The sequence below is a fragment of the Zonotrichia albicollis genome, chromosome 21 (assembly GCF_047830755.1).
Source record: "Zonotrichia albicollis isolate bZonAlb1 chromosome 21, bZonAlb1.hap1, whole genome shotgun sequence".
In the NCBI taxonomy this organism is placed as follows: Eukaryota; Metazoa; Chordata; class Aves; order Passeriformes; family Passerellidae; genus Zonotrichia; species Zonotrichia albicollis.
Window position 1 is genome coordinate 3,282,266 of NC_133839.1, and position 19,325 is coordinate 3,301,590.

Sequence of the window (19,325 nt, forward strand, 5' to 3'; positions counted from 1 at the left end):
TAGCTGGAGCTGTAACTGGCAGATTAACCTCCAATATGCAAATGGAGCAAACTTATAAGTGTGAAACCTGTGAAACCATCATCCATTTTGGGTGTAGGCCCTGGGGGCCTTTGCCTGCCTGAAATGTACCTGAAGGCCCTTCAATATATATTCCTTCTTTTTATTGTCTTAATATTGTCTGGCCTCTGGTTTTAGATATCCCAAAAAGGCATCAATCGGGAGAGAACAGACAAAGGCTGACCTGTGACACCCAACTGTGGACAGGGACAGCAGCTCCAGGATGGCCAATGGAGCAGAGTCACCTGGAACAGCTTGGAGAGATGCTTTGGGGATTTAGGGATTGAGTGATACCTCAGATTTTAGCTTTTCTGTTTTTCACATTCTGTGCTGCTTTAGTGTGTGGGTCTGAGCTTCACATGAGGGGATGGTGAGCTCTGTGCACAGAGCAGGGAGACAAAACAATTCCTGCTCCAGCTGGGCACCAAGGACAAATGATCCAAATCTCAGCCCCAAGAGCACAAACACCAAGGGCTGGAGAGAGAAAAACAAGCAGGGTGGGACTGCCTGGGCTAAAGCTGGAATGGGACAATGAACTGCAAGGTGCAAATGGAGTGGAATGATCAAAGGGAGAGACCCCATGCCCGGTCGTGCATTTTGGGGCCATTTGGTTTATCTTGGGTGCAGCCCTGGCTGGGCTCTTGTGCTGCCCAAGGTGGATCCATTGAGGCTTTAATGAATCCCTGCTTTATTCTTTATCTCTGTCCAGCCTCTGTTCTAGACCAGCCTGCACAAGGTATCAGGGGTATTTCGGTATTTTACCATGCTGGGTGTGTCCCTCTACAAGTGCCAGGTCAGGGGTGGGAGCAGCTGGGGCTGAGCAGAGCTCAGAATTTTAGGGAGAGCACTCCAGGAGTGCAGAGTCTGTATGGGCTGTAGATGTTTGAGGTGACACCACTGTGGCCCTGAAAGTGCCCCTGAGCTGCCTCAGTTTCCCTCTCTGCAGCTGTGGGAGCCCTGTGCTGTCACATTTAGGGGATGTGGATCTTTCTGTGCCCAGGGCACTCCTGGGGCTGGGTGTGGGCACTGCTCAGGGGGTGTTTGTGAAGAGCCCCATGGCTGTTTTTAACCAGAAGGCTCAGGAGCAGTGTGAGACCCCCCTGTGAGCCCCTCCTGAATTTCTGGCTGTAATTCTGGCACGGTTGTGTTGAGTATTTATTTTCTCTTGCCCTCCTGTTACATCTCTGTAGGCACAAGTGGCACTGACAGACTGCCAGACATTACAGCAGTGAAATGTTGTAGCTGGAACATAAAAATTGATTTGATCTCTTGGCTCCTCCTGCCTAATGAGCGAGCCTGGAGCTCAGTGGCTCTGTGGATGAAGGGCTCAGGGCACACAGAGCTGCCTGTGAGACTCTGGGGCTTTCCCTGGGGAAAGGAGTTTGGTTTTCCTGGCACCAAACAGGTTTTGAGTCATTAAAAGCCTTTCCCTGTGGCAGAGCTGGGGCTGTACCCTGTGCTTGGGCTCCAGCTCACTTGTGGGAGAAATGAGAGTCACTTCCAGAATATTTAAAAGGTTTATTAAAACCTTATCAAAAAATACTACAGAAGACTGAATAGAGGCATTATTACAATGTGGGGAGCAGAGGATTTTCCCACCATGTGCTGACCCACACAATGGAGGTTTCACCTTTGTTAAAAGGTCATCTTTGTTAAAGGGTTAAAAACCCTTTAGCCTCCCCAAAGTTCTGTCCATCGACTCCTCCTTCACTGTCCAGTGGTGGAATTCACTTCCTGACAGCTTTTTTGAAGGTTAGGTGTTGCCATAGCAGCAAGCCAGCCCTCCCAAATGTCCCAAACCCAGGCAACCCCTGATAACAATGCAAGGGGGGGTAAAAGATAACTGTAAGTCTATAAAACTTCTCCTAACATATATACATGATATTTGCCTTTTAATTATGATAAAACATAACTATAAATCTATAAAAAAAACCCTATAAATCTATAAAACTTATCCTAACATGTATACATAATATTTGCCTTTTAATTGTGATAAAACATAACTATAAATCTATAAAACTTCTCCTAACATATATACAGGATAATTGCCTTTAAATTGTTATAAAACACAATTATGAATCTATAAAACGTCTCCTTACAGGAGATATTTGCCTTTTAATTGTGAGAGTTAACCATGACAAATATATAGGATATTTGTCTTTTAATTGTGAGAGTCAACCATGACATTACTCATCAGTCACACTTGGGAGCACTGGGAAAGGTGCTGCACACCCAGGGAAGCTCTGCTTTCTCAGGAGCACATTGTCACCACTTTTCCCTGGTGTTTGTCACCATATCCAAAGGGGAATTTGTCCAGAGTGAGGCAGAGCAAACAGAGCCAGGCCCTGCCCTGAGCAGGAGGTAACCCAGCAGATGCTTAGGGAAGGGTGGGTAATTGGTTGTATTTCAACACATTTCATTTTTAAGGGCTTTGATCGTGGCATGGAATTGTGGATCTGTCGCCAAGTTTGAGCTTCAAATGGAGAAATAAATGATAAATGATCATTTGGCAGCAGTGAACCCTTTGCATGTTTCTGTGCTTTTCCCTTCTCCCATCTGTTCCCTCCTCCAGCCCCCCTTGGCTGCTGATGGCATTCCCAGCCTCCCAGAACCATGGAATGTCCTGAGCTGGAAGGGACCATTGAGCCCTCCCTGGATGGGATCTGCTTGCTGCAACCAATGATGTTTGATTGACCAGATAAGAGCTGAAAAACCCAGCACCTAAATATAAAATTTCCCCAGACACTTCCCCACTCCTCCTTTTTCTCTGTTTCCAGAGAAATGATGCCACAGGCAACACCTGGAATTGGCTTTACTTCATCCCTGTCATCATCAGTGGCTCCTTTTTCCCTCATGTTGGGAAGGAAGCACTGAGGATGAGTTTCCCTGTGCCTTCCAAGCCCATCTGCAGAGATGCAGGGCAGAACAGGGCAAAGAGAGAGCTGAAAGCAAAGAGAGAGAAGAATGGAAAGCTAAACCAGGGAATGAAGAATTAGGGTGGGATGTCAGCTATTCCAAAAGCCTTCAAAACCCTAATTGGGCAGCTCAGAGCCATCCCTGCATTTCTGCTCTGGGCTGTTTCTCCTTAAATCCATTTGTCCCTCACCTTCAGCAGAGGGGATTGTGGTGAGGTTGCTGAGTGCCCACTCCTCTCCTCTGAGTCACTGATCAACTGACACAGCCATTCCTGAGAGGTGTTTGCTATTTGGGGAGATGCTGGTCTCGTGTTTGATCCTGGAGGAAGGATTTGTGCAGACCCTATTAACAAACCTTGGGGGCACTTACTTCTGTCAGAGCTATAAATGTTATATATAAACTGTGATATTCACATACTCTTTGAACACAGAGAGAGATAATTCCCTCTCCCAGTGAGAAAGCTCAGAGAGAGAAAACAATTCTTATCTCTACTTGCTGCTCCTGTTGTTTGGCACATGTGGAATGTGTTATGGAGATTGTTTAGTGAAGAGAGTCTGCTAATTGGACTCTGCTGATGGTTGTTTGGACTGATTGACCAGTTGGGTCAAAGCTGTGTTGTGACTGTGTGGAAAGGGTCACAGGTTTTTCTTGAGTATTGTATGGTTTAGTATAGAATAGTTTAGTAGCATAGTATATAGTATATAGTGTAATATAATAGAACTTAATAAAGCAATTGCCTTCTGAATGATGGAGTCAGAGCACATTATTCCTTGGCTGGGGGCTCTCTGCATTGATATATAAATGTTATAAATCACCTGTGAGAAACACTCTGACAGTTTGAGGTTTGCTGTTCATTGGGTAACTTCTCATACAGAGACTTTTGAGGTGGCACCAGGTACATGCACAGCTGAGGTAAAGCACATTGAAAGTGCTTCCTTTTCTGAGTCCTGCAAGCAAAATTATTCTTGGAAATATGGTTGGGAACACTGGCCAAAAGCAGCACAGATAATAAGTTAAAGGCACCAATATCAGTTAGAATGAACCCAGTTTTGGCTAGTTGGTGTTTGAAGGAAGTTTTTTGGGGAGAGGGCTGAGCTCAGGGTTCCTGGTTTTCTTTACCCTCTGCAGAAGGACAAGGAGAATGCAAGAATTTTCTTGTATCAGTGCAATAAATGTTATCACCTGTCAGAAATGCTGTGATGCAGACTTTGCCTGTTTATTGGGTGACTTCTTATACAGAGACTTTTTAGGTGGCACCAGGTACATGCATGGCTTAGGTAAAGCACATTTAAAGCATTTCCTTCTGTGAATCCTACAAGAAAAATTACTCTTGGGAATATGATTGGGAAGAGTGACCAGAAAGCATCACAGATAATAAGTTATAATAAGATATAAGATATATATATGATAATGAGTTAAAGTACCAATATCAGAATTAATGCAGTTTTTGCAAGGTGGTGTTTGAGCTCTTCTCTGTAGGCTCTGCCTTTGGGCAGGGAGGTGAGCTCAGGGTTCCTGGTGTTTTTTACCCTCTGCGGGAGGAGGGAGAAGGATGAGAAGAATGTGTTTAGGTCTTTACTTTCCTTTTTGCTCCCCTTCTCCTTTTCCTTCCACCCAACATCAGATCCTCAGATTGCTGCATTCTTCCCGCACAAGAGAAGAATTTGCATTTTCCTCAGCATTGGGATTCTGTTAATGGCCATGTGGCATTTTCCTGTTCAGCACTTCCCCAAAGAGCTCCCTCATGGCTGATGAATGCAGAAACTTTGTCATAAACTGCAGCACCCTCCCCTCCTGTTCATCTGCCACTGCTGCCTGCTCAGGGTGGGTTTGGCTGGCAGGAGGTGCTGAGTGAGCAATGTAGAATTCCAGCATTCCACAGATCCTGGGTCTCTTGCAGACTCCTTGTCTGGGTGTGAGCAGATCCTGGGCTGAACTGCAGCCTGGCTTTAGGGAAGGCTGTGGTTCCCTGCTGGAGTGGCTCTGTTCAGGTGGAAATGAGGTGCTGGGAGTTAGAGACAAGCTGGGGAGGGAGGAGGCTGCAGCAGGGAGCCTGCACAGGGTTAGGCCACCTAAAAATGGGGTTTGGTCCTCTAGCAGGGTCAGCCTGGAGCTGTGGAATTCTTTAGGCTGGAAAAGGCCTTTAAGGTCATCATTCCCCCAGCACTGCTTTTAAACTCACCATGTTCCCTATACTGCTTTCAAATTCCCTCAGGGATGGGACTCCACCACTGCTCTGGGCAGCACTGCTCTGTGCCAGGGCTGGAGAATGCTTTCCATGAAGGAATTTCCCCCAGTATCCAATCTAAACCTCTCCTGGCCCAACCTGAGCCGTTCCCTCTGCTCCTGTCCCTGTTCCCTGGAGCACAGCCCAACCCCCCTGGCTGTCCCCTCCTGTCAGGAGCTGTGCAGAGCCACAAGGGCCCCCTGAGCCTCCTTTGCTCCAGGCTGAGCCCCTTCCCAGCTCCCTCAGCCTCTCCTGGGGCTCCAGCCCCTTCCCTGGACATGCTCCAGCCCCTCAAGGTCCTTCTTGAGGAGCCCAGGACTGGACACAGGATTTGAGGTGCCCCAGCACAGGGGTGGTCACTGCTCTGCTCCTGCTGGACACACCATGGTGGGACAGCCCAGGTGCCATTGGCCTCTTGCCCACCTGGGCACACCTGGGCTCATGTCCAGACACTGTTACAGCCCCCCAGGGCCTTTCCCATCTTTCCAGCTCCAGCCTGGTGCTGTCACCCAAGGACAGGACCCTTGCTGACCCTCAGGCCATGGTGTGACCCCATGATGTGACCCTCTACAGGACCTCCTGCCCTCCAGCACATGCACATCCCACCCAGCCTGGTGTCACCTGTGAATTTCATCCCCTCACCAGGTCACTGACAGATAACAGAGGGATCTCCCCACTAGAGCTGAGGAAAAACCAAGGTGTGGATGTTGGGACAAGCAGTTCTTTGGCTGGAATTTCAGCTGCTGAACACAGCAGGACTGACCAGGACATCAGTGGTGGACACTCTTATGGAATTCCAAGAGGAATCTCGTCTGCCCTACAGGTTCTGTGTGGCGTTTTCTTTGTGAGGTGAAATAATAATTGTGTTTGTCTCTCCCTTTTCCCTTTGTTTCCAGACAAATGACGCTGCAGGAAACACCTGGAATTGGCTTTACTTCATCCCTCTCATCATCATTGGCTCTTTCTTCATGCTCAACTTGGTGCTGGGCGTCCTATCAGGGTAAGGCACTCTGAATTTCTGTTCCCACCTGGGTATTAAAAGGGAAGATATGTTATTATGGGGGAATATTACTGAGAGAGATGGGTGACACATCCTGCTGTGTCCCCTTCCCACTCATCCCACACTGTCCTGTCCTTGTAGGGGGATATTTCTGTACAGCCCTAGGAATGGGGAGGGACAGGCTGGTGAAAAACCCTGCACTGAGATGATTCTGAATCCAGATTTGTGGAATTACACTGATTTGGGGCAGTGCAGCCAACACTTCTGTGCTGCCTTGAAATGCCATCAGGGACCTGCTGGTGTGGAATGCTGGAATGGGACATGGAAATGTGGATAATGCATTTGGTGCTACTGTGCAGCCTGGGGAAGCTCAAAGTCAAGGCAATTAAAAGATCTCAGGTTTGGGATTTTTTGGGGTTTTTTTTGTTTTCTTGCATTGATTTTTTTGTTGACTTGTTTTGTTTGTTTGATCTCTGCCTGTTTGAGCCAATATCTGTATTTTGGGGACATGCTCATCCCTTGATGTTCAAACCCCAGGGTTCAGCCAAGGATAGGGTGTTTGCAGCAGCTGAGTTTTGGGTTTGGACCTTTGTAGGAATCAAGGTGTCAAGTCTGAAGCTGGAACATTCCCAGCATCTGGGGAGATGTGATCTGGAAATAACACACTCCAGGACTATAAAGCTCTCAGACTTTGGCACCTCATTCTGCACTGAGCTTCTTCTTAGATCATGCAGGTGATTGAGATCATAGAAATGTATTAAAATCTGGATTTTTTTTCCTGCCTCTTGGCAGTAGGGGAAATAAAAATGAGTTGTGGCTGCTGTGTGGTAAAAGCCCTTTAGTGCTGCACCTTTCCTCTTCTTTTTTTCAGTGGCTGGAGAAAGGAAAGTGTTTTCCAAAGAACATATCAATTCTGATTTGTATTATTTTGTTATTATTTTTCTTCTCAAAGCACAGGCTGTGGGCAGCAGTGCAGTGGTGTTTGAGGAGAAGAGAGAGCTGTGGGTGAGGCTGTGTCACACCCTTCAGTGCAGGAATAATCATCACAATCAATAACTGATCAAATCCATTTATAACTGATCAATAACTGACCAAAGCCATTAGTAATTGATCAAATCCATTTATAGGCCATCCTGGTGTAGCAGAGGCTTTGTCTGATGGCTGATTTTCAGGGCTTACCCCAGCAGGGCTGAGTGTGGTTCATTAGGTGCCTCCTCTACCTTGTTCCACAGTGGGATTTAAACCAACCCAAAATCCTGCAGGCTGCTCTTCCTTTGTGCTGGAATCAAAGGGGTTTGGTGAGCAGGAGCTGGAGACCTGTGTCTGACTCTCCTGAAAGCCTCTTGTTGCTTGGGGCAAAATATGAATATTATATAAATGTGTATCTCCTCATAAAAACACAGCTCTGTGCAGGATTCCCTTTGTTAGTGGTGAGGATGAGAAAATCTTCCTCACAGAAGGGAGCCTTTAATTTCTATTTCACAGAGTGGTTTGACGTCCTCGCCTGGAATAATTCCTGGGGAGAGGCTGAGGAAATAAACATCACAACACAGGGCTCCTGGTGGGCTTGGAGCTGCTGAGCAGGGAAGGAAAAAGGTATAAAATGTATAAAAAACCTTCCCAGTGAGGATGGGGAGGCCCGAGAAGCTGTGGCTGCCCCTTGGCAGTGTCCAAGGACAGGTTGGACAGGGCTTGGGGCAGCTTGGGACAGTGGAGCTGTCCCTGCCATGGCAGGGGTGGAATGGGATGAGCTTTAAAGTCCTTTTAAACCCAGACCATTCCATGATTCTATATCTGAATGGAGGAGTGATAGGAAGACTCCAGAAAAAAGGAAAGCCCCTCAGAAAGCAGAGTCTGTGTCAATGTGTTCTGCAGCCAAAAGCCCAGACAGCACCATAGAAAAAAAAAGGAAAAAAAAAAAGAGAAATTTAATCTGGAGTTATTGTTTGCCTGGGTTTCTACAAGGAGAAGTTGATTTCCGTAGGATAGAGCTTCACTCAAGGACATGAAGCCATCACATCCCAGGGACAGCATCAGCTCCAGCTCCTGCTCCAAGCCCCATCCAGCCTTGCCTAAATCAAAAATGACAACAAATTATGGAGCTTCCTCCTAAACTGTGCAGAGTTCTGTCATAAATCTTGATGGAATTTTCTGCTTTTCTGGAATTATTTGTGAATCCATATCAACACTGAGCAGATACCAGTTATTAGTGGGTTTGGCTCCTGGGTTTTTTTTTGAGGAAATTCTGGAAAACTGACCCTGTTGGGATGCCCAGAATCACCTGCTCCCAAAATGTGCAACAAGAGATGAAACCTGAGTTGAAATGAAGAACAAACAACCTCCCCTCTCTGCTGATTCTTCTGGAATCACGGGACAGAATGAGAGGGAATGGCCTCAAGTTGTGCCAGGGGAGGCTTAGGTTGGATATAAGAAGAGTTTTTTTCATGGAAAGGCTTGGGGAACATTGGAATGGGCTGCCCAGGGTGTTAGCATCCCTGGAAATGTTCCAAAAAATCTGTGGAAATGGCACTTGAGGCCATGGCTGATGGTTGGATTTGCTGATTTTAGAGGCCTTTTCCAACCTGAAGGTTTCCATGATTCTGTAGCAGCAGCAAAGGCAGGGAAATGATGGGAGATGTGGAAGTTTGGAAAAGACAGAACATAGAAATGAGCCCCAGTCTCATGCCCCAGCTGGATCCAAGAAGCTCAGGGATTCCTGCTGGATGCTGGGCTCGACCTGCTCACCCCAGTGCCAAAGGTGGGGCTCTAACTGGGGAAACTGGGATCAATTCCTCCTTGTCAGGCTGGATAGCACTGGAAAATACAGAAATTGTGTCACGGAAATACAGGAAATACAGGGAATTCTGTGCTGTTTTCCAGGGGGATTGAGATTTCCTGGAGTGGTGCAGTGGTCAAGGCAGCTGTGATTGAAGCAGCTCCTGAAATCCAGGGAGTTTGGTTGGTTTTTCTGCAATATCTGGGGCTCTCCAGCACGACTCAGCATCTTCTGGAGCAATGGTTTTATTTCCCTTGTAGGGGATTTTCCTCCCTGCTCCTCACTTTGTACTCCTCCCCTTTCTATTTTCCTTCCCTGATTCTTGATTTTTCTGTGAACCAAGAAAACTCAGCAGCCCTGCAGAACTCAGTAGAGCCGAAAAATACAGATTATTTCCTTCTGCAGAGCTTTTGCTCTGTGTCACAGCTGATTTGGGAGCTCAGGACTGCACAGGGCCAGAAGAGCAGGAGCAGGGAGAAATTCCTCTCCCTTTTGATACCAATAACATCCAGGAGCTCATTTCCTTCTGCTTGTGACCTGTGGAATTCAGAGCATGGCTGTGTTCTGCCCATCCATGTGCTGGGAATTGTGCTGGGTGACTCCCCAGTCACAGACACACACAAAAAAGGGGAAAATATAAATGATAAAAATAAATAATTGTAAACCAGGTGAAATTAGAAGATTTGACACCTTCTTCAAGTTTTTCTGGCTCATCCCTCCAGGCCCTTGGGTGAATCTATCCCTGTTTCAAAAGCTGGAGCACCTTACTTCCCAAACATTGAGGTGGCATTTTCTAAGAATGGAAAAACTGCAGTGGTTAAAATATTTAGGAATTTGTGTCTATAATGTATTTCCCTTGGAACATCTTTCTGTGCTGACTGCAGTGGGAGGTTGGCTTTATTAAATCATTTGTAAACTCTTTGTTTGTGATCTAGGTAGCAATACAGGGGAATACAACTTTTCAACCAAAAAAAAAAAAACCAAAACCAAAAAAACAACAAAAAAACCCCAAAACAACAAAGATTGGCTGCCTCTGGTGGCACCACGAGATTGTTCTGACTGCAAGCCATGGCAGGAGGTGCTGACCCCAGCTGCCCTCCTGCATCCCTCAAACACAGGCTCATTTGCTGCTTAGGATGTCACAGCTTCCCTTCTGGCCACAAAACACCCTGGGATGATCCCCAGGAATTTTTAATTGAACTCTGCCCATGGTTTGCAGCCAGCAGGGAAAAAACCCCACATGCAGTTGAGAAGTGCTGCCTCACAGTGAATATTTTTCTGATTTAATTCTGGTTTATTGCCCTGTGCCCCCAAGGACTGGGCATCTCATCCTCAACCCCTTCCCCATCCCAGCCCCTGTGGCAGCAGCTCTCTGGCCACAGAGAGAAACCCAACTTTCCCACGCCTTTCTGGGAAAGGCTGTGAGAAGATCAGAGAAAAGAAAGAGAAACAATTCTTATCTTAACCTGCTGCACCTGTTGTTGTGCACATGTGGAATGTGTTATGGAGATTTGTTCACCAAAGCATGGTTTCTTAATTAGCCAGTGGTGATGGTGTTTTAAGTAAAGGACCAATTAAAAAACCTGTAAAAAAACACCTGTAAAAAACAAGGTATAAAAGTATGGATTTCTTAAAAAAGATTATTAATAGTCTTCTGAAATACATTAAATCTATGTCAATTATTACCTGGCCAGGGACCCATTGCCCCGACATAACCCAAACCCAACTCCATCTTCATCCCCATCCTCAACCTAACCCCACCCCAACCCCATCCTCATCCCAACCCTATCCCAAGCCCAACCTCATTCCCATCCTCATTCCATCCCATCCCATCCCATCCCATCCCCACTTTGTCTTCCTGGTGTTCTCTCCCTCAGCAGCCCCTTCAATGCTGTTTTTCTCCTCTTGCTGCTGTTCCCCTCCCAGCTCCCAGCATTTCCCACAGCCTGCTGGGATTATGGGGTTTCCTACAGCTCGGGTATTAATTTTGCCTGCTAATGAGCTGCATGATGCCACACAATACATTGCTGAACTGTTTTGATGCTTTGGATTACACAATGCAAAGAGGATAAACGTTATCCTGGGATGCTGGGAGGAAGATGATTGAACTTATTTCAAGGCTAAGTGCTTTTTGGCACAGACCCAGGCGGGGGGAGCGCTGAGGGTGGTGAGACAGCCGGAATTCTGGCCAGAGAGGCCACGCTCCCAGAGTGATGCATTGGGATCCTGGGAGTCTGCGCCTCTGGAGTGTGAAAAATGCTGCTTGTCATGTCCTCAAATATTTATGGTGAAGCCTGAGGTATTTCCAGCCCAGGCAGTGCAGAGTGATGGTTGCTGCCAGGGTTTACTCATCTGGCTGTGAGAGCCAAGCTGGAGCCGCTCTGTGAGGCCCAGGCTGTGCTTTCAGAACTGCAGAACTGTGACAGAACTGCTCTGTCCTGGGTGTGCCACACCTGTGGTTTGTGGGATCACCTGGGGCAGGTAATGCCTTCTTCAGGCTACTTAAAAAGAGAGGCCAGAGAAAAATAAAGAGAATTAAAACCAAGTTATATTTATTGAAGGCCTTCAGGTACATTTCAGGCAGGCAAAGGCCCCCAGGGCCTACACCCAAAATGGATGATGGGTCACAGGTTTCACACTTTTATAATTTTGGGCCATTTGCATATTGGGGTTAATCTGCCAATTACAGCTTCAGCTAATGAAGTCATTTATCCCAAGTTTGCTCCCCCCAAACTCACTTTTGTGTCCATCTCTGGGGCCTGAGGCAGTGAGGTGTCCTTGATTGTAGGCCTGGAGAGGAATTGTTGTGTCTGCCCCAAATGGGGAAGTAGCAGCTCACACTGAGTGTGGAGTTTGGAATTATACACTAAAGAACTGCAGGGCTACAAATAGATGGAAAATATAAAAGCTAAAATCCCAGGAGAGTCTGGGGAGATGTTTGGGATGGGTGCAGCAGCTCTGTGCAAGTGAGAGCCTGGCAGGGGACACAGCTCCAGCTGTGCTGGCACCTCGAGGGGGCAAGGGGAAGGGAAAAAGGGACAGGAAAAAGGGGTTTATTATTTTTCTCACCCTTTCCTGAGCAGTCTGGTGCTTGATCCCACTGTACACCCTCCCCGTGCTGTGCTCCAGGCTCCCTGGGGGATCTCTGTGTCTCTGCTGTCCCGGGGTCACTGAGGGTTTTGTGGTGTTGGAGCAGCTCCTCGAGAGGCAGCACAGCCCCATCCCCACCTCCCTGACCCCAGCTGCTTGCCCTGCTGAATTTCATGACACGTTTTCCCATCCTGAGGACTTTTGCCAGACTGAGATCATAAAACCTCTGCCTGCAAGACGTGCAGAGGCTGGAGGAGAGCGGCACTGATTAATTTGTCACAATGGCAAAGTGTTCTTGTGTCCTCCTTCCTCTCATTACAGAGACAATCCTTCATTTGTTCCCAGTGCACTGGTGCCTGCTGTGATCTGACTTTGCCTGGTGTTAATTATTTGCAGCAGAAGAGCTGCATCATGGAAAGAGCTGAGATTCTGGCTTCCTCCTTGCTTTTAGTCTGTTCCAAGGCTGTGCTTAAAAGGGAGGCGAAAGAGAAGAAAAAAGCAGAATTCTTTTTTCCCTTTTTCTTTGCTCATCACCCTTTTTAACAAAGCCATCATTGCAAACATGAAATGAGGGAGAAATTTTTCTTCCCTGGTTTCTTGCTGGAGGGACAGAGAGCAGTGACTGATCCTGCTGAATGTGGGTTCTGTGATTTTGGTTAGTCCAGGAGAGCTGCACTTCCTTTATTTGCCCTTCTCTTAAGCCACAATGGAAATCAAAGCCCGGAATACAAAAATGATACAGAGGAGACCTAAATTTGAATTTCATGGGGCCTCTGCTTTGTCCTGGGAGTGGAAACTTAAACAGAACCAGAGGTTCATCCTCAATTGCAGCAGGCTGAAGCAAGAAGATAAATGGGGCTTTGAACTCCTTTTTCTCCCTTTGTCAGTGCCTCCTTCCAGCCAGGTTTGCCCAGCTGTGGCACTTGCAGTTCTCAAATCAGATTTAGAGGAATCAAAATCAAATTGGCGCAAGCTGAATGGACAGACAAAGGAAAGGAGGGAGGAAGATGGATTGAAGGCTTCACCTCCGTGCTGTTCCCTTCTCTCTCCAGAAATACAGAACATTTCCCATCCCTGGCCTGCATTTGAAGCTCTTGTTGCAGTGATTAAAGAGACTCTGAAGCCTGACTGGGTGCTCAGAGATCATTCTCTCCAGATACTCCCATCCCTTATCAGCTGCTGGAGGAGAGATGACATTTCCTCTCTTTAGAGCAATGAGGAGGGAGCAGGAGCAGCTCTCCCTGTGCAGGATTGATGGATCCAGTGCTTATTCCTCAGCACTGGACATTGGGATAGGTTAAGCAGCTCTTTGGGCTCAGTCTGGACCTTTCCCAGTGGGATCTTGGCTGACTACAGCTCCAGGTGAAATAGCAACAAAAATGTGTTTCTTGGGGTGGCTGAGGAGCCACAGAGTTTTGTCAGCTCAGGCCCTCTCGGCTTTCCTTCTTTAATAAACTCAGACTTTTCAGCAAACTGCAGTAAAACTTATCTTAGAGGCGCCAACTGTCACCAGCACAAAGGAATTCTAAAAAAATTCTGGCTTTTCAGGTGAATCCATTGTTTGGTTTCCTCTCATTCCAGCAGTTTTCAGTGTGCTCTCCCTGTGCCCCATGGATGGGCTTCCTTTCACCTCCCTCAGGTTTTTCCCTGCCCAAATGAGGTGCATTTCCATGCTCTTCCTTCTTGTCCCATGGGGCCTTTCCAATCAAGATGCTTTGCCTGTGTTCAGTAGTGACCTGGTCCTGATTTTTAAACTATTTGAAACCAGGGATTTAATAATACACCACGTTCTTCTCTATTCATGTTTTCAGAGCAGTAAGTCAGAGGCATCAAATTATTTTTAGTTTTGCCTGCAGATTTCTGAGGATTTTGTCTGTGGATGAGAATAATCAAAGTCAGCTCATCCTGAACTTTTCCTGATCCTTGCTGTGGTAAAGAACTGATGTTATGGGGAATAAATCCATGTTTTTACTGCTCACCTGTCATTCTGTTATCAGCCCTCATGGGTGCAAAGTGCCAGCTAAGATTTGTCCTCTGGGGTTTGTACCTTCCCAGCTCTGGGTCATGTAGGCAGCTGGAAATTGTACTGCTATTATCTATCTATCTATCTATCTATCTATCTATCTATCTATCTATCTATCTATCTATCTATCTATCTATCTATATCTATATCTATATCTATATCTGTATATATATACACACTATACTATATATATATACTGTACCATATTATACTATGCTATATTATATTACATTATATTATATTATAGAAAATCATATACTAAAACTACATTAAAGAAAGAGAAAGGAGATATCAGAAGGCTAGAAAAGAATGAATAATAAAAACTTGTGATTGACCAGAGAGTCCCACACGCTGGGACTGGGATTGGTCATTAAGTAAAAACAATTCACGTGGAACCAATCAAAGATGCACCTGTTGGTAAGCAACCTCTAAACCACATTCCAAGCAATCAGATAATTATTGTTTACATTACTTTTCTGAGGCTTCTCAGCTTCTCAGGAGAAAAATCTTGGCAAAGGGATTTTTCAGAAAATATCAGTGACAGCTCCTGAGATGCCACCTGCCATCCATTGCTTTATGGAATTCTTGTTATTCCAGGCAGGACTGGCTGTCCCTGTGGCTCCTCAGGTGTCACCTGCCATCCACTGCTTTATCAATCCTTGTTTCTCCAGGTGTTGCAGTGTATTTGCAAGGGTTAGGCCATAGTGTGCAGCCAGCCTGCGTCTGAGTTTGTTATCAAAGCCTCAGGAATTCATAAAGGCTACTGGAACATAAATTGTGCTGAATTAAGAAAGAAGAGGCTGAAAAACAGAATATCAAGACAGCAAGAACTGGATAACAGAGGGCTGTGAAAAACCTGGACTGTAACCAATCACATACTGTGAGAAATGCAGGCAGAAAATGAGTGAACAACACAAAGGCACCAATCAAGAATTGTGTACTTAGTAGTTTGTAGAATCTATAAAAATGTGTGCAAGGTAAACAATAAATGGCTTCTGCTTTTGGTCGGAATTTCAGGAGTCCTGGATTTCCCACATCCAGGCAGGACTGGCTGTCCCTGTGTCCCGTGAGGTGTCACTGCCATCCAGTCCCAACTTTATGCAATTCTTGGATGTACTCGTGCTAGAGAACAAGCCAGTCCTAAAACTCACTGGATTTTTTTTTTTTTATGTTAATTTGAGGACTTGAAATTCCGAAAGTTCTTCTCAGCTGCTTTCCAGGAGTGGCAGGCTGAGTCCTTCCAAGATCTGCTGCTTTCTCAGCAGCACTTCAGCTCCGGGGATGGCGGCTGCTCTGCTGTGTGGAGTCTGAGATTTCCTGAGATCTGAACGTGGGATCCTTCTCAATGAGGAGCTAATTACCTGTGCTGTAATTACGAGTCGCTAATCACCAGCACTATTAGCGCAGGGATGACAGCGGTGCTGTCTCATCTCTCTCTGCCTCTTCACCGCCTGTGGGAAGCGTTTCTGGCTGATTTCTGAGCAGCAAACCTGAATTGCAGAGGTTTGAGGATGCCATCAGTCTTGCATTGCCGTGCCCTGGGCGTGTGTGCCATGCAAGCCAAAGCAGGAGGAGGATTTAGGATGCTCCATCCCAGCTCTCTGCTGTCACACAGCAAAGTTAATCACACACTCAGGGGATGAAGATTGTGGGTTGTTGATTTTTATCCTTCGTTGGTGTGACAGGATTTTTAATTTAAGGCCAACGTGGATAAAGCAGTTACAAGAATTTCATTAGTTTATTAAGTTTACTGACCCTGGTGGTTATTGAGGAGCTGCCTCTGTCTCTTGTGTGCCTCGAGGGGCTCTGGAATTGCCCTGGAGTGGCTGTCTCAGTGCATATTTCACAGCGAGATTGATTTTCCTCCTCCACCCACCAAGGTGGAAAGCAGCAGCCATCCATTTCCTGGTGACACTAAGAACCAGCCACTCTCCAGGAGAAAAATGTGACACGAGGAGCCTGACTGGATGTGGTTTCCATGATGGATGCACTGCCCTGGAATCCTGCTTGTTCCTGCTGTCTCTGTGCAATCAGCTACAACCCGGGCAGGGGCACCTTCCACCATCCCAGGTTTCTCCTGACCCATCCCGGCCTTGGCACTGCCAGGGATCCAGGGCAGCCACAGCTGCTCTGGGCCAAGACCTCTCCACCCTCACAAAAAAACATCACGATGTTATGAATAAGAAGCTTGACTAGGCCAATATTCAAGCAGCAATCAATTTATTAATTAATATGGTAAAGTATGAGCAATACAGCGCTGGGTACAGTGGGGGAAGTTTTCCCTCCAACTGCACACCCATAGTTGAGGCTTACAGGTATTTATAAGGGTACTCATAAGCTTTCTCAGCAGTTTCTATCCCAATTTTTATTCGTCGGCAGTTTCTATTTCCCAATTTTTACATCACAATTCTATACACTACTGTGATTTAGTTTTTCTCAGGATGTATCCCAAAAGGAGTATCCCCAGATGGTGGTGGTCCAGTTTCTGAAAGAAGAAAGATGAATCTCATCTGGTGGGGTTCAGCTCCCCAGATGTGGGTCCACCTTTTAATTGCAGAGACTATAAATCTCACAACAGTGATGTCCAGCTTCCCTTGGTCGAAACCATAAACCTTTGAGGTGATGTTCATCTTCCTTTCTCAAACTGTTTTTCTCTGCTTTATTAAGGTGTGAGATAAGCATATTTTCTTTATATATATTCCAAAGCTATAGTTTCAAGGATACAAGTAATATTCTAAAATTATACTTCAAATGTTTATTATTGCAGAACTCTTTAAGGCTTAACTATAAGCAAAAAGCAACATCCTTAACGCTTTAATTCCAATGCTTCTAAATCAACTAAGGTTAGTTGCAAACAAAACATAGGTTTAAAGGCCTTCTTCCATGCTTTAATTTCCTCAGTTATTATTAGTATTTGCAACTGTCCCATGGTCAGTCTCCACACATATCACAATCACAAATACACACATTGCCTGTATGTACCTGACACGAAACACAGCTTTGTATTTCACAATGACACATTCCAGAACTGGCCAAAGGGTTGAAAACCAGCTCTGAAAAAAAATCCTGGAGGTAAAACTGGGCAGAAAGCAGAAAATTCCTGCTCAGGCTTTTCCTTTCTGGTGATTTGAGAGATTTGTGTAAGTCAATGGCATAAATGGGAATTATGCTGAATAAAAAAGGGAAGCCTATTTACTGCTCCCAACCCTTCCCATGGGGCTCTCTGTGTTTTCATTTGAAGCTGGCAGGGAAACTTCAGTTGAAATATTTTTAGATTAAATAAGGCATTTTGATATCATCCCCCCCCCTTTCTTTGAATGTGTTCTGAAATCTGTTGAAGAGCTCTCAAAGGGAAATTCTGGGAGTTTTCTAGTTGCAGCAAATGGGGAATATTTCAGTTCCTGAATGGTGATGGACATAGTGGAAGAGACACACATCATTAATATTTCATTTCACATAGAAAACCCTCTTTTTAACAAGTCTCAGCTTCCCCAAACCTCTCTGTCATCTCCTTAAATGAGAAAGAACAAGTGGAGCTCCTCTCACCAAGAAGATCCTAAATCAAGACCCTCCAGTCTTGAACATGATTGAGCAGCAGCTCTGGAGCATTCAGGAGTAATTTCATGGGCAGGAACACAAGGAATTGAAACTCTGGAGCATTCAGGAGGAATTTCATGGGACCCAAGGAATTGCCTTCTCCTGGAAGTGACATTCCCAAATTCTACAGCAATGCCTGGACAAGGCAGTGGCCCACAGGAGCCTCAGGAGGTTCCAGCAGTGCTGGAGCTGCCCCTGGGTCAGGAGAACCCCCAGGCCCAACCCAGGCTGGGCTGAGCAGCTGGAGCAGCCCTGAGAGGGAGCTGGGGGTGCTGGGGGTGAGAGCTGGAGCTGCCCCAGCCCTGAGCCCCTGCCCTGGGCTGGGCCCAGCGTGGGCAGCAGGGCAGGGGGGACTGTGCCCCTGTGCCTGTGCCCAGGTGAGACCCCACCTGCAGAGCTGCCCCAGCCCTGCCCAGCACAGGGAGGAGCTGGAGCTGCTGCAGAGATCCAGAGGAGGCTCCAGGGAGATCAGAGGATGGAGCAGCTCTGCTGGGAGGAGAGGCTGGGACAGCTGGGATTGTGCACCTGGAGAGGAGAAGCTTTGGGGGGACCTCAGGGTGGCCTTGCAGGGCCTGAAGGGGATGGCAAGAAACATGAAGAGAATTTACAGGGGTCTGGAGCGCCAGCACACAGGGAATGGCTCCCACTGCCAGAGGGCAGAGCTGGATGGGATATTGGGAATTAGGAATTGTTCCCTGTGAGGGTGGGCAGGCCCTGGCACAGGGTGCCCATAGCAGCTGTGGCTGCCCCTGGATCCCTGGCAGTGCCCAAGGCCAGGACAGGGCTGGGAGCAGCCTGGGACAGTGGGAGGTGTCCCTGCCATGGCAGGGCTGGCATTGGATGGGCTTTGAGGTCCCTCCAGCCCAAACAATTCTGGGATTCTGTGGTGGCCAAAGCTTCCAGTTCCAGGGAGCAGGAGGGCACAGGTGGCTTTAACCTCATAATGTCCCTCACTGGTGCTCTGGGAGATCTGTGTTGGGCTGTACAGAAACTGCTGATGGTTTGCAACTTCCAGCAGTTCCTCCCTCATTTTCTTACACCTTTAAAGTACAGACTTTCCACTTGAGATTTTGGACTCTGATCCTTGTGGGTCCTTTCTGTTTTGTGACTCTGCAATATAAAGTTGTGATAAAAAGGACAAGTCGTGGGTAACTTTTGCTGTCCTCAGGCCAGACAGGACCTGGCAGAAGATGAAAAGCTCTGCAAGGAGAGCTCTCCCTTTGCTGCCCTGAGGGGTGAGGGAGCAGTGCCACGGCTCATCTGCTGTCCTTCCTGCCCTCGGGGGTCCTCCAGGAAACTTCCCACTGCTGCTGTCTCCTCCTTTGGGAAGCTGTGCTGACGCCAGCCCCCATTGCCATGCCTGGAAAATGAAATGCACGTTGTCTCCTTGTGCTGATCTCATTCCTCCTGCTCCAGACACAAATCCAGACTGAGGGAAGGTCCTTGGCCCCAGGCAGTAGGGGATGAAGCAGGAATGAGAACATGAAAAGGAAAACAGGGTGATGTAGCTGACATTGCAGGATCTGGGGATGTGCTGAGTGCCAGGGAGGAGCTGCTGGCTTATATTGGAATAATTACCAATATAGCAGGATAGGACGTGCCTGAGCTTATCTGGGCCTGTGGCAGTGTGGTGCTTCAC

The 19,325-nt window shown here is 46.9% G+C and overlaps 1 protein-coding gene across 12 annotated transcripts in view; it reads left to right on the forward strand.

Moving 5' to 3' along the window:
• CACNA1B (calcium voltage-gated channel subunit alpha1 B) overlaps nucleotides 1–19,325 on the forward strand; it is a 316,045-nt gene that overhangs the window by 147,884 nt on the left and 148,836 nt on the right. For all 12 annotated transcript variants that reach the window (XM_074556297.1, XM_074556286.1, XM_074556287.1 and 9 more), the window contains exon 7: nucleotides 6,097–6,200. In XM_074556297.1, coding sequence (XP_074412398.1) covers nucleotides 6,097–6,200 — 104 coding nt within the window. The remainder of the gene's footprint in view (nucleotides 1–6,096; nucleotides 6,201–19,325) is intronic.